At 42.4% G+C, this 21304-nt stretch overlaps 1 protein-coding gene across 4 annotated transcripts in view; it reads right to left on the bottom strand.

Moving 5' to 3' along the window:
• The window catches only part of LOC110500279 (copine-8), a 116015-nt gene that overhangs the window by 56741 nt on the left and 37970 nt on the right, over positions 1-21304 (bottom strand). For all 4 annotated transcript variants that reach the window (XM_036957687.1, XM_036957689.1, XM_036957688.1 and 1 more), the window contains exons 4-6: positions 20936-21039; positions 16010-16049; positions 6717-6793 (exon numbers count right to left, since the gene is read on the bottom strand). In XM_036957687.1, the coding sequence (XP_036813582.1) occupies positions 6717-6793; positions 16010-16049; positions 20936-21039 (221 nt within the window). The remainder of the gene's footprint in view (positions 1-6716; positions 6794-16009; positions 16050-20935; positions 21040-21304) is intronic.

Genomic DNA, 21304 nt, shown 5'->3' with positions numbered 1-21304 from the left:
GAATACATTTCACGTGCTCTGCAATTGTGTAGGCTACTTTGTGCATGATTTCCCTATTGTACTACATAATTGATAAGTCATATACCTCCTTTACTATACACATTGCCCACTGAAAATAAAAGTGGGTATATGGCTTATACAGTACCTGCGTATACCCTCCACTACACCACTGGCCCTTTGTGTTTTACAAAAAAGTGCACTCTCCTACATGAGTGGGCTGGTTTTACAGTTGCTGTCCTTTCAGAATCAAGAACCTGTCACACACTGAAAGCCTATAGGTTCGCCACTGCGCAAACATGTCTATAATAGATTTAAAGACTGTTAAGATATTAATGTTTCAAGAAAGGAGTGTATGTATTTGGCCTGGCGAAGTGGTTTTATGCGCTGACTGAATGGAAGCTGATAATTATGATGCATGATGCAAGTTACGTGCCTGGCGCACACCCACAATTACGCATTTCTTCAAAACGTTACATGCACTTTCAAAGAATCTATCCTACAACAAACCCAGTCAGAGGCAGCCTGCATGTCTCACAGACTGACCAGGAGCAACAACCTATACTCCTGATTTAGCCAATGTTTAGGAAACAAAATGTGAAGGCCAAAATTGTTGGGGGAAAGCCCTCATCATGTTTATGCAATCTAATAATCACCGTACTTCCAGAACCAGCTTTATATTTTATTTCAGTTGAGAAAATCTACAAAAGGAATTGGCCCACCTTAGTCTTTATTGATAAAGATGCATGTGACATTGTATCAACAGTGGACTAATGAAACCAATACCAGAAGATAGTTTGAGTAGATTTTTCCTTTAATAACTACAGTCAAACAAACAGGCCGAGGATTGTGACACAAGGTGAGGAAGAGAGAGGTGAGAAAGGCATAAAAGAGCAGACTTCTAGTATTGAGCATCAGCGTTAGCATTATCGTGCGCCTGTGTGTGAGAAAACATCTCATTAGAGAGCATGAGCTCACACCTGCTATTAACAGGAAGACCGACAATGAGGGAGTGGTGTTGAAATGCATACACATACACACCTCCACCCTCAATGCATGTTCCCAACAGCCTTTTTACTTCAGTGCTTTGAGACTTGTGTCATACATTTGAATTAGTGAGTGATTTCGCTCCTACAGTAAAACTCCAGGTGATTTTTGTTCCCCAGAAACACAGAAACCTGAGATAGCAACAGACTGTTCAAACCCAGTGACCTAGAGTAAGTGGGTTTGTAGGCTGTCATTTCATAACTGGCTATTATGCATCAGCTGTGAGGAGTGTGGTCACATACAGTGCCTTCAGAAAGTATTCAATAGCCCTTAACACAACACAATATGGAATTAGTTACAGGTTGAACTCAAAATATATATATATTTTTTAAATCACCCATCTACACAGAATACCCAAATAATGACAAAGTTAAAAACATGTTTAGGAAACTTTTGCAAATGTGTTGAAAATGAAATACAGAAATATCTAATTTACATAAGTATTCACAGCCCTGAGTAAATACTTTGTAGAATCACCTATAGCAGTGATTACAGCTGTGAGTCTTTCTTGGTAAGTTTCTAAAGGCTTTCCAGACCTGGATTGTGCAACATTTGCCCATTACTGTTTTCAAAATTCATCAAGCTCTGTCAAATTGGTTGCTGATCATTGCTAGACAACTATTTTCATGTCTTGCCATAGATTTTCAAGCAGCGTTAAGTCAAAACTAATTTGGCCACTCAGGAACAGACACTGTCTTCTTGGTAAGCAACTCCAGTGTAGATTTGGCCTTGTGTGTTACGCTATTGTCCTGCTGAAAGCTGAATTAATCTGGTAGAAAGCAGAACCAGGTTTCCCTCTAGGATGTTGCCTGTGCTTAACGATTACAAGCATACCCATAACATGATGCAGCCACCACTATGCTTGGAAATATGGAGTGGTACTCAGAAATGTGTTGTATTGGATTACAAACATAAGACTTAAGTTAATTCCTTTGCACATTTTTTGCAGTATTACTTTAGTGCCTTGTTGCAAACAGGATGCATGTTTGGGAATATTTTTATTCTGTACGGTCTTCCTTCTTTTCACTCTGTCAATTAGGTTAGTATTGTGAAGTAACTACAATGTTGTTGATCCATCCTTAGTTTTGTTCTATCACAGCCATTAAACTCTGTTTTAAAGTCACCATTGGGGAAATCCCTGAGAGGTTTCCTTCCTCTCCTGCAACTGAGTTAGAAAAGACACCTGCGTCTTTGTGGTAACTGGGTGTATTGATACACCATCCAAAGTGTAATAAATAACTTCACCATTCTCAAAGGGATATTGAATGTCTGCTTTATTTTTACCCATCTACCAATAGGTGCCCTTCTTTGTGAGGCATCGGAAAACCTCCCTAGACTTTGTGGTGTAATCTGTGTTTGAAATTCACTGCTTGACTGAGGGACCTTAAATATACGTGTATGTGTGGGATACAGAGATGAGGTAGTCATTCAGAAATAATCATGCTACACACTATTACTGCACACAGAGTGAGTCCAAGCAACTTATTATGTGACTTGTTAAGCACATTTTTACTCCTCTACTTATTTAGGATAGCATAACAAAGGGTTTGAACATTTACTTACACAAGACATTTCAGTTTTTCATTTTTTTATTCATTTGTAAACATCTAACTTGTAAACATTCCACTTTGACATTATGGGGTATTGTGTGTAGGCCAGTGACACAAAATCTAAATTTAATCAATTTTAAAATTCAGGCTGTAACACAACAACATGTGGAAATTGTCAAAGGGTGTGAATACTTTCTGAAGGCACTGTATCACTGTATATATGGGAGAGCACTGTATCACTGTATATATGGGAGAGCACTGTATCACTGTATATATGGGAGAGCACTGTATCACTGTATATATGGGAGAAAGTGTGTTTATTGGTATTTTTTTGTCTTCCGGTCTTGACAATGAACTGTGTCATGTGTCTTACGTGTCAAAGACTGATATGTTGACAATAAACATGAACAAGTAATTGTGTGTGTCGATGTAAATATTTCAGAGTAAATGACAGGTGAGTGACCGCCATGAGAAGTAGATCATGGGTCAGGGTTAAAGTTACGATGGAAAATGGTGAACCAAAGTTATAATTGCGTGTGTTGGTGTAAATTCTATAATGATCAGGTGAGTGATGGCGCCGAAGGGGAGTGCTGCTGTTTTATTGGCTCTTAACCAACTGTGCTATTTTGTTTGTTTTTTCACGTTGTTTGTAACTTATTTTGCACATAATGTTGCTGCTACCGTCTCTTATGACCGAAAATAGCTTCTGGACATCAGAACAGTGATTACTAACCTTGAATTGGACGAATAGTTGTCCCTTAATGAGTCGGACGGGAAGGATATACTCCAAACACACAAACAGGCCCTCATGCCCGTCATTCACTGGAGAAAGAAACTAAGATTTCGCAGAAAGAGATAGGGGTGCCTTGTGAGGATCAGGAGACGAGTGTCTAATCTGCCTTTGCCATTAGTACTGTTAGCTATCGTTCAATCGCTGAAAAATAAATGGGACGAACTGAAAGCATGTTTAGCCTATCAACGGGACATTAAAAACTGTAATATCTTTCATATTTCATGAGTCATGGCTGAACGACGACATGAATAACATACAGCTGGTGGGTTACACACTGTATCGGCAGGATACAACAGCAGCCTCTGGTAAGACACGGGGCAGGGGCCTATACATATTTGTAAACAACAGCTGGTGCACGTTATCTAAGGAAGTCTCAAGGTTTTGCTCGCCTGAGGTAGAGTATCTCATGATAAGCTGTAGACCACACTATCTACCGAGAGAGTTTTCATCTGTATTTTTCGTAGCTGTCTACATACCACCACAGACCGATGCTGACACTAAAACCACACTCAATGAGCTGTATACTGCCATAAGCAAACAGGAAAACGCTCATCCAGAAGCGGCGCTCCTAGTGGCCAGGTATTTTAATGCAGGTCAATTTAAATCAGTTTTACCTAATTTCTATCAGCATGTTAAATGTGCAACCAGAGGGAAAGAAACTCTAGACCACCTTTACTCCACACACAGAGACACGTACAAAGCTCTCCCACATCCTCCATTTGGCAAATCTGACCATAATTCTATCCTCCTGATTCCTGCTAACAAGCAAAAATTAAAGCAGGAAGCATCAGTGACTCAGTCTATAAAAAAGTGTTCAGATGGAGCAGATGCTAAACTACAGGACTGTTTTGCTAGCACAGACTGGAATATATTCCTGGGTTCTTCCGATGGCATTGAGGAGTACAGCACATCAGTCACCGACTTCATCAATAAGTGCATTGATTACATCGTCCCCACAGTGACTGTGAGTACATAACCCAACCAGAAGCCATGGATTACAGGCAACTTCCGCACTGAGCCAAAGGGTAGAGCTGCCGCTTTCAAGAAGTGGGACTCTAACCCGTAATCTTATATGAAATTCTGCTATGCCCTCCGATGAACCATCAAACAGGTAAAGTGTCAATACACGACTAAGATCGAATCGTACTACACCGGCTCCGACGCTCGTCGGATGTGGCAGGGGTTGCAAACGATTACCGATTACAAAAGAGAAGCACAGCCGAGAGCTGCCCAGTGACATAAGCCTACCAGACGAGCTAAATAACTTCTACGCTCGCTTCGAGGCAAGTAATACTGAAACATGCATGAGAGCGTCAACTGTTCCATATGACTGTGTGATCACGCTCTCCGCAGCCGATGTGAGTAAGACATTTAAACAGGCCAGATGGATTACCAGGACGTGTATTCTGAGCATGCGCCGACCAACTGGCAAGTGTCTTCATGGACATTTTCAACCTCTCCCTGTCGGAGTCTGTAATACCAACATATTTCAAGCAGGCCACCATAGTCCCTGTGCCCAAGAACACTAAGGTAACCTGCCTAAATGACTCCTGACCCATAGCACTCACGTCTGTAGTCATGAAATGCTTTGAAAGGCTGGTCATGGCTCACATCAACACCATTATCCCAGAAACCCTAGACCCACTCCTATTTGCATGCCACACCAACAGATCCACAGTTGATGCAATCTCTATTGCACTCCAAACTGCCCTTTCACACCTGGACAAAAGGAACACCTATGTGAGAATGTTATTCATTGACTACAGCTCACCATTCAATACCACAGTGCCCTCAAAGCTCATCACTAAGCTAAGGACCCTGCGACTAAACACCTCCCTCTGCAACTGGATCCTGGACTTCCTGACCGGCTGCCACCAGGTGGTAAGGGTAGGTAACAACACATCCGCCACGCTGATCCTCGACACTGGGGCAGCTCAGGGGTGCGTGCTCAGTCTCCTCCTGTACTCCGTGTTCACTCATGACTGCACGGCCAGGCACGACACTATCATTAAGTTTGCTGATGACACAATAGTGGTAGGCCTGATCACCGACAACGATGAGACAGCATATAGGGAGGAGGTCAGAGACCTGACCATGTGGTGCACGACTAAACCTGTTCCCCCTCAGGAGACTGAAAAGATTTGGCATGGGTCCTCAGATCCTCAAAGGGATTTACAGCTGCACCATCAAGATCATCCTGACGGGTTGCATCACTGCCTGGTATGGCAACTGCTCGGCCTCCGACCGCAAGGCACTACAGAGGGTAGTGCGTACGGCCCAGTACATCACTGGGGCCAAGCTTCCTGCCATCCAGGACCTCTATACCAAGTGGTGTCAGAGGAAGACTCCAGCCACCCTAGTCATAGACTCTCTGCTCACGCACGGCATGCGGTAGCGGAGCGCCAAGTTTAGGTCCAAGAGGCTTCTAAAACAGCTTCTACCCCCAAGCCATAAGACTCCTGAACATCGAATCAAATGGCTACCCAGACAATTTGCATTGCCCCCCAACCACCCTCTTCCACACTGCTACTACTGTTATTATCTATGCATAGTCACTTTAATAACTCTACATACATGTACATATTACCTCAATTACCTCGACACCGGTGCCCCGTACACTGACTCTATACCGGTACCCCCTGTATATAGCCTCACTATTGTTATTTACTGCTGCTCTTAAATTATGTTATTCTTATCTCTTTCTTTTTTAGGGGGGATGGGGGGGGGGGGTATTTTCTTAAAAGTGCATTTCACTGTAAGGTATTTGGCGCATGTGACATATAAAATGTAATTTGTTTTATGGAGTGAATGCCATAAGAAGGGTCAGGGTTAGCCTGCATATAGAATCTTTATAGAATGTTTTTTTATTTTGTTGCCAATTATGCTATTTAGCAGACTTTTTTTTATCCAAAGCGACTTACAGTCATGCATGTATACATTTAACCTTTATTTATTTAACTAGGCAAGTCAGTTAAGAACAAATTCTTATTTTCAATGACGGCCTAGGAACAGTGGGTTAACTGCCTGTTCAGGGGCAGAACGGAAGATTTGTACCTTGTCAGCTCGGGGATATGAACTTGCAACCTTTCGGTTACTAGTCCAACGCTCTAACCACTAGGCTACCCATACGGATGGTCCCGGGAATTAAACCTACTATCCTGGTGACATGCTCTACCAACTGAGCTACAAAGGACCATACTGTCTATGGGTTTGAGATGTGAGTGTAGTGATGTTGTATAGCATGGAGTTTTGAGGTTAGAGTGAAACCGTATAATAGGGGTCAGAGGTTAGAGGTAATTGGTTTAAAATGGAGGAACAGATGTACTCACACCATAGGTTTCTCCATACGGCTGCCCAGCGATCCCACCACCTCTCCCAATGTACAGAACGCCTGGCCAAGGAAGTCCTACAGAAACAGAGATACAAGTTTTTATATATATATATATTTATATATACAGTGCCTTGCGAAAGTATTCGGCCCCCTTGAACTTTGCGACCTTTTGCCACATTTCAGACTTCAGACAAAGATATAAAACTGTATTTCTTTGTGAAGAATCAACAACAAGTGGGACACAATCATGAAGTGGAACGACATTTATTGGATATTTCAAACTTTTTTAACAAATCAAAAACTGAAAAATTGGGCGTGCAAAATTATTCAGCCCCCTTAAGTTAATACTTTGTAGCGCCACCTTTTGCTGCGATTACAGCTGTAAGTCGCTTGGGGTATGTCTCTATCAGTTTTGCACATCGAGAGACTGACATTTTTTCCCATTCCTCCTTGCAAAACAGCTCGAGCTCAGTGAGGTTGGATGGAGAGCATTTGTGAACAGCAGTTTTCAGTTCTTTCCACAGATTCTCGATTGGATTCAGATCTGGACTTTGACTTGGCCATTCTAACACCTGGATATGTTTATTTTTGAACCATTCCATTGTAGATTTTGCTTTATGTTTTGGATCATTGTCTTGTTGGAAGACAAATCTCCGTCCCAGTCTCAGGTCTTTTGCAGACTCCATCAGGTTTTCTTCCAGAATGGTCCTGTATTTGGCTCCATCCATCTTCCCATCAATTTTAACCATCTTCCCTGTCGCTGCTGAAGAAAAGCAGGCCCAAACCATGATGCTGCCACCACCATGTTTGACAATGGGGATGGTGTGAGCTGTGTTGCTTTTACGCCAAACATAACGTTTTGTATTGTTGCCAAAAAGTTCAATTTTGGTTTCATCTGACCAGAGCACCTTCTTCCACATGTTTGGTGTGTCTCCCAGGTGGCTTGTGGCAAACTTTAAACAACACTTTTTATGGATATCTTTAAGAAATGGCTTTCTTCTTGCCACTCTTCCATAAAGGCCAGATTTGTGCAATATACGACTGATTGTTGTCCTATGGACAGAGTCTCCCACCTCAGCTGTAGATCTCTGCAGTTCATCCAGAGTGATCATGGGCCTCTTGGCTGCATCTCTGATCAGTCTTCTCCTTGTATGAGCTGAAAGTTTAGAGGGACGGCCAGGTCTTGGTAGATTTGCAGTGGTCTGATACTCCTTCCATTTCAATATTATCGCTTGCACAGTGCTCCTTGGGATGTTTAAAGCTTGGGAAATCTTTTTGTATCCAAATCCGGCTTTAAACTTCTTCACAACAGTATCTCGGACCTGCCTGGTGTGTTCCTTGTTCTTCATGATGCTCTCTGCGCTTTTAACGGACCTCTGAGACTATCACAGTGCAGGTGCATTTATACGGAGACTTGATTACACACAGGTGGATTGTATTTATCATCATTAGTCATTTAGGTCAACATTGGATCATTCAGAGATCCTCACTGAACTTCTGGAGAGAGTTTGCTGCACTGAAAGTAAAGGGGCTGAATAATTTTGCACGCCCAATTTTTCAGTTTTTGATTTGTTAAAAAAGTTTGAAATATCCAATAAATGTCTTTCCACTTCATGATTGTGCCCCACTTGTTGTTGATTCTTCACAAAAAAATACAGTTTTATATCTTTATGTTTGAAGCCTGAAATGTGGCAAAAGGTCGCAAAGTTCAAGGGGGCCGAATACTTTCGCAAGGCACTGTATATATATGTGTGTGTGTATATATATATATATATATATATATATATATATATATATATATATGCACATTCTGGTGAAGTGGAAGATATATAGGCGACACACACACGCATGCATGGGTACACGCATGCATGGGTGCACACATCCACACAAACCACACACAGCGGACTCCCATTCCATACTGCGCATAGAATACTCTTTATGAAACATGACATTGACATTAATACAATAAATCACATGTTGGGGGATGGGGGAGGGAGAACCCTTGTGATTCTATTAGCCAGTGTCTGGAAAAACACCAACACTTCATAATGGAATCTCACTGTGGTCTTCTCTGACCACAATGTCTAGTATAAACAGTGTGTGCTGTATAATCCCTATAGGCTTTATAGCCCAGTTATTTCCAGCATGCTCCAGCATCCAGACCTGGAGCAAATACTATTTGAAATACTTTAAGTATTTGCTCTAGCCTGCCTGGGTTACCAAATGGTCAGTTTATCAGTTTTAGGATTATTGTATCGATTCCATTGCGCCAAGAAAACTCAACCAAGCCTAGATAATGTATTTGAAAAGACTTAAAATAGTATTTGAACCCAGGTCTGATTTCCTCCCAGCTCCACTACCACACCTGCTCAGCTTGCTTGCCTGCCTATCTGCCTGCCTGCCTATCTGCCTGCCTGCCTATCTGCCTGCCTGCCTCTCACATGTTAAAACAGTAAAGGTTTATCTCCAGTGGAATTCCCCACTGGCCAGGGCTGGCTAAGCAGCCTCTAAAACTGCCAAGTGTGTCATTCCCAGCCTGAGATGATTGATTTCATCCCCTGTTTATATGCCTGATCGAGGAAGGGAGAAAAGGAGAGAGACAGAGTGAGAGCAAGAGCAAGAGCGAGAGAGATTGGGGGCGGAGGGAAGGAGAGAGAGAGGGATAGGGATAGAGAATGTATCCAGCGTGAATGTCTGTGAAATTGGGAGAGACAGTTCCAGAATGGAGGACCAGTGAAAAAAGCCTTGTGACTAAGAGTGTGTGTGTGTGTGCACAGCATGTGTGTGCTAGGGTCCCTGGTTGCGTACCTTTAAGGATAAAAAAAATGTAACTGCAACGTTAATGCAACGTATTTTACACAACACGACAGGCAGTGGACCACGGGATATGGGCTTTATTATAGCGTTACTATTGTACCAACTCCAACAGGTAGAGGAGCATCTCTTGTACTCCCCACACGTCATCCACCAAACATTGTGGAAAAACAGCAGTTATTTTCCATGACTGCATACTATTGATGGCAAAGGCGATTGGCCCACATCACAGTGACCACTCCCCTTTTGATCCTTTCACCATGGAAACTTTTACACGCTGCTCACTATGTGCACATTGTTAGAATACTAGTCTTAAACATTACCCAACAGATTATCAGCCACATTAGTCAGGTAATGGTAAATAAAGCTATGCATGACACATGCCATGTGACAAGCCAACATGTGAAGGCTGTCCAAATAACAGAAAAGGTATCCCTTAAGGTCAAACATATAATAACTCGTTCTCATGTTCTCTTTGTTTGTGCTTATCTAATGACCTTCATCCTTAAGCGGTTGTTTGCCAAACAAAGTCTAAACAGAACATTTCCCTGCAACGTGGGCAGACTGGTTTTTCCAAATTGCCAAAGCAAACACAGGGGAGAGCAAAGTGTGAAATGTGACTAAGATAAGATAGGACAGGGATAGAAATGCTAAATGAATCTAGTCAATCCTAGGGATAAAAGGAACATGAGCATTTTGCTAATAGTAGGCTGAGCTTATGGTGATCATTAGGTAAGGTAATGCCAGGATAATGTAGTATAATGTTTTCAATCCAGTGAATCCAATGGAATTAATGTCACTTGAGACCATATTTAGCAATATGAGGTGGTTTAGAAAGGCAGCATCACAAATCCTGATTGGTATGGATGGTGTTCTGAAGGGTCATTCCAAAAAATGCTCTAATTAACCTCTGGACATGCCCCCTCTACTGCCAACTCAGCACACCTGATCTCACTCTAACAATCACCATTTCTCTCCTTTCCTCAGCTATAAATGCAGATTGTTACCATTTCCATGTGTCCTTATTTTGTGCGTCCCTGAGTTTAAATAAGTACCTTTTAATGTGTTATTGGAGATTATATAATGCTACCTTTGCCAACTTCCTAGCCTGTATATACTGTATATCTAATTATTAATCTACACTATATATACAAAAGTACACTACATGACAAAAAGTATGTGGACACCTGCTCGTCGAACACCTCCTTTCCAAAATTATGGGCATTAATATGGAGTGTGTCTCCCCTTTGTTGTTAAAACCCCCTTCTTTCTTCTGGGAAGGCTTTCCACTAGAAGTTGGAACAGTGCTGCGGGGACTTGCTCCCATTCAGCCACAAGAGCATTAGTGAGGTCGGGCAATGGTGTTGGGCGATTAGGCCTGGCTCGCTGTCGGCGTTCCAATTCATCCCATGAAACAGGAAAGGGCCTTTCCCAAACTGTTGCCACAAAGTTGGGAGCACAGAATCTAATTGTATGTTGTAGTGTTAAGATTTCCCTTCACTGGAACTAAGGGCCCTAGCACGAACCATGAAAAACAGCCCCAGACCACAATTTCTCCTCCACCAAACTTTACAGTTGGCACTATGCATTGAGGCAGGTAGCATTCTCTAGACATCCACCAAAATCAGATTTGTCCGTCGGACTGACAGATAGTGAAGCGTGACTCACCACCCCAGCCGACGCTTGGCATTGCACACGGTGATCTTAGGCTTGTGTGTGGCTGCTCGGCCATGGAAACCCATTTCACAAAGCTCCTGACTAACAGTTATTGTATTGATATTGCTTCCAGAGGCCATTTGGAACTTGGTAGTGAGTGTTGCAACCGAGGACAGACGCTTCAGCATTCAGAGGTCGATGGACATTGCATGGCTGTGTGGTCAGATGATGCAGATGCTAAGCTACAGGAATGTTTTGCTTGCACAGACTGGAATATAGTTAACGTTGCGTTATGGTAATGAGCTTGAGGCTATAAATTACGCTTCCGGATACGGGATTGCTCGTTGCAACAGGTTAACCCACTGTTCCTAGGCTGTCATTGTAAATACGAATTTGTTCTTAACTGACTTGCCTAGTTAAATAAATAAATAAAAAATTCAACATCATAGTGGCCAGCTAAGGACCCTGGGACTAAACACCTCCCTCTGCAACTGGATCCTGGACTTCCTGAATAGCCGCCCCCAGGTTCCTTTTGACCAGGTGGGAAAGGGCAACAACATATCCGACACGCTGATCCTCAACACGGGAGCCCCTCAGGGGTGCGTGCTTATTCCCCTACTTTACTCCCTGTTCACCCACGACTGCATGGCCAAGCACGATTCCAACACCATCAATAAGCTTGCCGACGACACAACGGTGGTAGGCCTGATCACCAACAATGACAAGACAGTGGGGTGCAAGGACAACAACCTCTCCCTCAACGTGATCAAGACAAAGGAGTTAATCGTGGACTAAAGGAAAAGTATGGCCGAGTACGACCCCAATCGCAAGACGCTACAGAGGGTAGTGCGTACTGCCCAACACATCACTGGGGCCAAGCTTCCTGCCATCCAGGACCTCAATACCAGGCGGTGTAAGAGGAATGCCCTAAAAATTGTCAAAAGCTCCAGCCACCCTAGTCATAAACTGTTCTCTCTGCTACAACACGGCAAGCGGTACAGGAAACGCCAAGTCGACGTCCAAAAGGCTCCTTAACAGTTTCTACCCCCAAGCCATAAGCCATGAACAGTTAATAAAAGGACTACCCGGACAATTTGCATTGACCACCCCCTTTTTTTTAACGCTGCTGCTACTCACTGTTTATTATCTATGCATATTCACTTTACCCTTACCGACATGTATATATTACCTCTACAACTAACTTGTACCCCCACACATTTCTCGGTACCGGTACCCACTGTATGTAGCCTCGTTATTTTTATTTTCTTGTGTTACTTTTTTTCACTTTAGTTTAAGTCGTAAAAATATTTTCTGAACGGCATTGTTCATTAAGAGCTTGTAAGTAAGCATTTCACAGTAAAGCCTGTTCAACGTTCTCTCAAAAAAAATTCAGCACTGAGCAAATTTCAGGTCGGCTGAGCGCAACTTGAACGTTGTGAAAATTCTGTGCAACGTCCAACTTGCATTTACTGTGAACACTGAAGCTGTACCCGCTTTAAGTTACAGTGGCCAAGTAGGCTGCTGTGGCTATTTGATCATAATGTAGGTCTACCAGAGTGGCCTGCCATCAAAAACAATGGAGAAAATGCATCCCATAACATTTTAACATGGACATAGCTGTTCTGTCATTCAGCCTACAGTAACAGCCAATGTGTAGTGTTCAATGTAGGCCTACATTCTTTGGAAAAAACTAACTAACTAAATAACTAACTAGCAAAGGATCTGAATTTTTTTGCACACGTGGCTACATGCAGCTCTCGCTTTGATCTCAGAACAAGCGCATCTACTCACAACCACTCATGCTGTAAACACAGCCCAGTTCAAAGTAAATGACACAGATCCATATATGGCAACGGTCTATTTGCATATTGGCCTACTACAGCTCCGATTATTTATACCGCACCGGTCTGTGTGGAGTACGGGCTGAGTAATGCATGTCAATGCAGTAGAATCTTACTCTGATGCGTTCCGCCTACCACAACATCTCTTCTATAGTTAGTTTGGTGTCTGTATATTGCATTGAATGTGGCTAATAGTGTTAATTCGATCACGAATGCCACAGTAAAGGGAAAAGGGGGGGGTACCTCGTCATTGTTCAACAATGTATTCTACTGAAATGTGTCTTCCACATTTAACCCAACCCCTCTGAATCAGAGAGGTGCAGGGGTCGACACCCGGAAACGTTGATAGCGTTAACAGGGTAAATTGGTCACCAACCTTTACTGAGTCAAGATCACTTTGAGTCAAAATCCAAGCAGAGATCTACCGCTCAGATTTTTTTTTTTACATGAAAAACTTAAGCCTTTTAAAAACAATACTGTAGCAATGAGGTTTGTGCAGTAAGCTATAGGCCCAATACATTATCACTGCAAATTGGCTTTGCTTGAATTGCCCTACCAAGGCATTGTTGTTTGGGCCATGATTTGATTTGAGGTAGGCTTTATGATCACACCAGTAATAGTTCGTTGTGGTATTACTTGTGAAGCACAGCTGAGTGAGCATACATTTAAATAATCTGCTTTTTAAATATTTTTTTTGGGGGGGCTGCATCTGATGGTCTGAGCAGCAGACTGAGGGTCTGTCTCTTAACATCCCTCCACTCTCCCTTTCCTCCACTGACACTGACCAAAATGGGACACCGTCTTCCTGTTGATGGCAAAACTCAAGTCGTCCCTGCATTATTTATGCCTCATGCACAAATTCATGTTGTTACTCCTATGAACAGAGAAAGTGAAATATTCCCTGATATTAAAAAAGACCCAAGCCTATAGATACTTCCTACTCATTCATTACTGCTGCAGCGCTGTGTGGCAATAGGAAGAAATAGGAAGAATGTGCATTTTATGGCTTATAAAAGTGTTGAATACAAAAAGTGTTGACAGTGCTGAGTAAGAATTTAAACAAAGACAGCATCTCTGGCGATCGACTAGGAATGCCTTGGAGATCGGCAGGTCGATCGTAATCGACGGGCTGGTGACCACTGCTCTAGAAAGTTGGGTGAAGTTCAATCTCGTGTTTCTCACTGTGGGCTGATATTTCTGCAAGACCGTCCTGGGGGAGCTGCACGGCAGTTTCAGGGATATGGCGCGCAGCTTAGAGGGAACATAGCACCTGTTGTATTAGACGCATGTGAGAAATACAATTTGGTTTGATTTTGGAATGAGATGTTCGACGAGCAGGTGTCCACTTACTTTTGGTTATGAAATGTGTGTTGAAATTTTCCGCATTGACTGACCTTCATGACTTAAAGTAATGATGGACTGTCGTTTCTCTTTGCTTATTTAAACTGTTCTTGCCGTAATAAGGACTTGATTTTTTTACCAAATAGAGATATTTTCTGTATACCAACCCTACCTTGTTACAACACAACTGATAGGCTCAAACACATTAATTAAAGAAATTCCACAAATTAACTTTTAACAAGGCACACATGTTAATTGATAATGCATTCCAGGTGACACCTCATGAAGCTGGTTAAGAGAATGCCAAGAGTGTGCGAAGCTGTCAAGGCAAAGGGTGGCTACTTTGAAGAATCTCAAAATATATAATATATTTTGATTTGTTTAACACTTATTTGGTTACTACATGATACCATGTGCTATTTCATAGTCTTCACTATTATTCTAAATAGTAAAAATAAATAAAAACCCCTGAATAAGTAGGTGTGTCCAAACTTTTGACTGGTACTGTATCGCTCTCTCACACACACACACGGAAAGTATTCAGACCCGTTGACTTTTTCAACATTGTCACGTTACAGCCTTATTTTAAAATGGATTAAATTGATTTTTCCCTTCACATAAATCGAAACACAATAGCCCATAATGACAAAGCAAAAACAGTTTTTTTGCAATTGTATTAAAAACAAAAAACGGAAATATCACATTTACATAAGTAAACAGACCCTTTACTCAATACTTGTTGAAGCACCTTTGGCAGTGATTACAGCCTTGAGTCTTCTTGTGTATGACACTACAAGCTTGGCACACATGTTTTTGGTAAGTTTCTCCCATTCTTCTCTGCAGATCCTCTCAAGCTCTATCAGGTTGGATGGGGAGCCTCAGGTGTGTTAGAGATGGGCTGGTACGAAAGCCTGCACACATGCGGCCCTTGCTCTAGGACTATTTCCATTCAACTTATTTTAATTCAGTGACTGAACAGGTGTCCAAGGCGAAAGTACAGAACTCAAACTCCTTGGGGGGAGCTAGCAAACAGACATACATTTGTGGAATAGAGTGGTGCGCAGAAGAGAGAAAGGGACCACATGAATGAGCAATTCCCAGAGCGTGTGACAGGCACAGATGGGGTCCTTGTGGTAAGACTGCAGTGGGTAATATGCATCTCTTATTCTAGATTTTATAAGAACAGATAAGATCAAAATAGATCCCATCGGAACGTGTGTGTGTGTGTGCCTGTCTATCTAAATGTAAATAAAATCATCAAATTTTAAAGAAGAATCAGGGTTTATTGTGTGTCAACAAAGAGAGACTGATGGCATTGTTACATGAAATTACTGTAATCTGTGTGTTTTTATTCACAGCGATGACAATAGACAGGCGAGGGGCAGGGAGGGTAGAGAACACACAGCGCATCACATGGAACTGAGAGAAGGCGAGAGCGAGTGTGTGAGTGCACAGTTATGCTAAAACACACTGGCTACCCAGGGAAGGTAACCCCACTATGAAATAGTAAACCCAGTAATTACAGAACAGAGAGTAAGTACTGTAGTAAGGGGGTGCTAATGACAATAGGATGAACCCCCAAAGCGCACACGCACTCTCGCGCGCACACACACACACACACACGGAAAGAGAGACTTACATGTTTTGACAGGTTGGAGCTCTTTGAGTCGACATCGTACCTGGAGAAGAGAACAGAAACACACACTGTTAGAGGGCCATGGAGATGACAGCAGTACAGCTGGGAGCAACAGGTGATTTACAGAAGGGGACACTCAGACCGCTCAGTAAATGTGTAAAGCAATGAAGTCACGCAGAGTATTATTAAGTCTTCTTGTGCTTTTCAATCCTTTTAGTATCCTGACATGTCATACTGGAGGACTCCCTGGGTGTTTAAGTGTTTGTGGGCTTGTGTTTGTATCCTTGGACCAATGCGGGTGTCTGTGTGAGCCAGTTCGGAAAGGGGGGTTCTTGTCCAACAGGGCTGCAATCAGCTGCAGATTCAGGAACCAATTTAAAGTAATTTCACAGTCCAGGTCATTTTACACAGCTACTAAAAATAGACGTCTATTTTTGAGGTAATATTTGAAAGCAATTTTATGGAGACTGAGCCTCACGTAGCTGAAAGAAAAGCAGTGGTACAAAGACCCACTACTGTAGCCCCTGTGGTTTTTCTGACAGTGAGAACCATTACATTTAATCGAAACAAACTACCAAGGAGAAAAGACCACTGCTTGTCAGGCCCTGGTTAAAGCTACAGTCTGCAGTGTTTCCCCGATATGCTAAATCGTGGCCGCCACCCCACCAGAAAAATCTAAATGCGATCTTATTTATTTGAAAATCATTTTGGGGGATGGTAAAAATAAATAATCTGTGTACACTTAAACAAGTAAAATCATATATAAATGATGTAGAATAGAAAATGGAGCCTTTGAGAACCAACAATCACGAAAATAAAATTTGACTCCGGGAGAATCAAAAATTCCTTAAAGGTCATGGCATGGAGCCCCCATTGATTTTGTTAGTCATTTAGATAGCATAAGAACAAAATGGTCCCGTCACTTGTATACAGCTGAGACTATTGAAACATTGACCATTGAATAGCTTTCCAAACCACAAACTGGAGCTTCAACAAAAAGGATGAGCAACACTGCTATACAACATCAGCCATAGAACATAGATTCCATTTAAATCACATATTGGAACATCACCTCCCCACCATCACATCGGCCAGAAATAGACATAACTCTGTTGACAGAAAACATTATGTGTGCCCGAGGGGAAATTGTCTATTCAATCAGGCCAGTGTTTTCATCCACTATCATCTCTGTCAATGTTGTCTCAACAGGATGGCCTTACTCAATTACACACATCAAACAACTAGTAGGCTCTGATTCTGTTGATGGGAGATGAGAGGGAATATCTCTCTCTGTGTGATACTCGTGGGTCTCTGGGCTCTAGTCCTGTGCCAGCTTCCCCTAACACACACACACACACACACACACACAGTCTAGCAAGCAGGACAGATTATGTGGCATACTGCCACTGTCAGTGAGATGGGATGGTGTATTTGTCATTCTGAGTGTATTGTCAGAATGAGCTCTGGGATGTTTGTTATGTAACTCACAAAGCACTGGAGGCACAGCAGCTCTAATGTTCTATTCCATTGAAACAGATCACTTACATCCATGAAAAAATAATTTCCTGAGACACACAGCACAAAGGCATGTGTTTTTGTATTTATTCAGCTGCCAAAACAAATGCCCCACAACACCTAACACACCCAAACACACACTACCACGTGTGTGCGTGCACATATTTTTGTCTCGGTCTGTCCATGATGTACAGTATGCGTACTTGTGTGCGTAGAGCTGTTGCAGTGACCGTATTACCGCCACTCCGGCAATCATGAGTCATGACCACAGTACAATTCTTATGTGACCGTTGAGTCAGGGTAATCTCCTCTTATGCACTCTGGACATGTGTTAGTAGCACCCAACTCTATAATGATCATCAGGTGTGGCCGGGTCAGGTCCTAATGGCCGGCTATTGTCCCTGTAACCACTCTGACATCAATGCAAATAGTTTGAAAATCACACCAAACACTTCTCAGCAAAAACAGTATCGTGCAAAATTTGAAGAAGTTCAACAACAGGTTCAAACGGAGTGAAAAACATGATCGCTGGTGGATGTTGTTTCAAAGCCTAACACAACAAAATGGACAGTGTTTTCTAAGGTGATGATTCATTCAAAACAACCAGATGCATATTAGAGCTTATGCATCTGCATAGGCCTATACTGTATAAGTCCAAGCCTGAAAAAAACGGAATTAAGATAATGATGCCGTTATAAAATAGATAACCTACTGCATATTACACACACTGATTTAAGACATCTTTGGTACAAAATTGTTCTAGCCTAAACTAAAAAAATTCAGAGTTAACCTACAATTTTTAATGGCCTAGTAATATAGGGCAGTTTTTTATATTTGTATAATTAATAGGCATTACCTTTAGCTACAGAAAACCTCACCACCATGCGTTTCCATCTCCTCTCCCTCTCAAATCATCAATATCCTATAGTCGCATCATTCAGCCCATATATTGTTTCATTTCTAATGCATTCTATGGTTGCCAAATAACTAAGTCTAGCGTATAGGACCTGCTTCAAATCATCCCTTTTACGGTCAACATAGCCACTTCATATGCATATTTTTTTTACTATAAAATCATATAATATAAAATAATGGTACAGGATTTAAGCCTATCTTGCCTGCTAAATGAACAAGCCCACAGCATGCCGCATAGCCAGATAACATACAGTAGGCCAATCATATTCTGTTCTTCTGAAATACATTTTCTTCATATCATCATGTTTCTTTAGACGGACCTTCCTAAAACAATGGATTTATTGTGATGGTGTATATTCAATCAATTTATTATACTTAAAAAAAAAAAAAATGTAATGTAGATGTTCCAAAGGCGAGCATCAGCAGCTAGTATGCGTGCACATGCTTGTGGTGTGTGTCTGTGTTTTGTCTGTGTGTGTTAAGCCTCAGCTCTGACATTAACACAGCCTAGCAGGGCTCCATCATTCTCTTGTCCACCTCTCTCAGAAACCCATTCGACTAGAGTTCCACTCGCTTGCCTGGGAAAATTCTATTTCAGACCAGGATAGACAAGAATGAAAAGCTGCCCTACCTAACCTTTAAACACAGTCAAGACACCAACCGAGCCATAACATGAATGACAGAATATTATTACATGTCTACTCTGACACAAACCAGAAAGAACTCCAAGGAAGGAAAGAGAAGGAGACAGGGGAAAAGAGAGGAAGGAAGAGAGAGTGATCAGTGGGGGGAGAAAGAGAAAGTGAGAGGAAAAAGAGGGAGCGAGAGGAGGGAGAAGGGAGAGGAAAAAGAGGGAGCGAGAGGAGGGAGAAGGGAGAGGAAAAAGAGGGAGCGAGAGGAGGGAGAAGGGAGAGGAAAAGCAGGTATAAAAAGAGCGTGAGCTATCTGAGCAGAGCACAGCCATCAGTGGAGGATGTAGTATGGCCTGATGTTCACACACACACACACACACACACACACACACACACACAATCTTAAGCCTGAGGGGAGACACACACAGGTCGTGAACACATGCCTCCCCCTTAACACACACTTTTTGTCTCACTCTCTCACTCACACACACAATTCATCCCAAAGGTGTTCGAAAGGGGTTTGAGGTCAGGGCTCAATGCAGGCCAGTTCCTCCACACCAATCTCAAGAAACCATTTCTGTATGGACCTCGCTTTGTGCACGGGGGTATTGCCATGCTGAAACAGGAAAGGGCCTTCCACAAACTGTTGCCATAAAGTTGGAAGCACAGAATCGTCTAGAATGTCATTGTATGCTGTAGTGTTAAGATTTCCCTTCACTGGAACTAAGGGGCCTAGGCCGAACCATGAAACACAGCCCCAGACCATTATTCCTCCTTAAAACTTTAAAGTTAGCACTAAGCAGTTAACTTCATTCATCACTCCAGAGAACGCATTCCCACTGCTCCAGAGTCCAATGGCGCCAAGCTTTACAACACTCCAGCCAACGTTTGGCATTGCGCATGGTGTGCCATGGAAACCCATTTCATGAAGCTCCCGACAAACACTTGTGCTGAGTGTTGCAACCAAGGACAGGAGATTTTTACACGCTACGCGCGTAAGCACTCAGCGGTCCCGTTCTGTGAGCTTATGTGGCCTACCACTTCACGGCTGCGCCATTGTTGCACCTAGACATTTACACTTCACAATAACAGCACTTACAGTTGACCGGGGCAGATCTAGCAGGGTAGAAATTTCACAAACTGACTTGTTGGAAAGGTGGCATCCTATGACGGTGCAACGTTGAAAGTCACTGAGCTCTTCAATAAGGCCATTCTATTGCCAATGTTTGTCTATGGAGATTGCATAGCGGTGTGCTTGATTTTATACACCTGTCACTACGGGTGTGGCTGAAATAACCGAATCCACTAATGTGAAGGGGTGTCCACATACTTTTGTATATATCGTTTATTATGGTCCCAGTCAGGCCATTTCACATGGAGTAAATAATGCTATTGGAGTAAATAGAGATTTGTGTATCATTCAATTAGTTGTGTGTATTCAGTTAGTTGTTTGTTCTGTTAGCTGTGTGTCTCTCAGTAAAGGAATGTGACTTTTACTGTATTAATTCACAGGCCCTAGTTGGTCTTTCAGGCGCTGACACACACACAGCACTTAATTTTCTCTCTTGTATCGGCGAGAGAGTGCCCACGCGACCTCCTGACCCCTCGCAAGTCAGAGAGAAATTTAAATACCTACTCTGACAGGATGACGAGGAGGAACACCGATATGCACACACACGCGCACACACAAACACAAGGCTGCACTCACACACACACAAGCATGCACACACACTTTGACAGGACACTAGGCAGGGACACCAATCCGTACTGACAATGCACACTCTAGATACACTCCTTTATACACTATACACACATAACTACACAAAGGTAGTGAAAAACAAAGAGGCACATACAAATGTTTACTTACAGGTCAAATCTCAGATTCTGTCGTTCCTCAAAGAAATAATCCAAGATGAATTTACGAACAAACTCCGGGTTGAGAGTGTTTTCAATCACCTCTGTCCTTCCAAACTTTTAGAGAGCGAGAGAGAGGATGAAAAAGTTGAGGGTCAAAGGCATGCAAGATATTTCCTTCGGTTGAATGTGGGTATTTGACAGACTACATTCGTGACATACAATTTCTAATGGAGAGAGAAACGATTTGACCGCTCAAAAAATATCATGGCGCATCTCAATTTCAAATGAATAAATGAAATATTGAGAATTCATTACCGATGTCAGAGGCTGCCTCCCAAATGACACACTCTTTCCAATATAGTGCAAAACTTTTGACCAG

The sequence above is a fragment of the Oncorhynchus mykiss genome, chromosome 21 (assembly GCF_013265735.2).
Source record: "Oncorhynchus mykiss isolate Arlee chromosome 21, USDA_OmykA_1.1, whole genome shotgun sequence".
NCBI lineage: Eukaryota > Metazoa > Chordata > Actinopteri > Salmoniformes > Salmonidae > Oncorhynchus > Oncorhynchus mykiss.
This window is presented reverse-complemented; position numbering and strand designations above follow the sequence as displayed.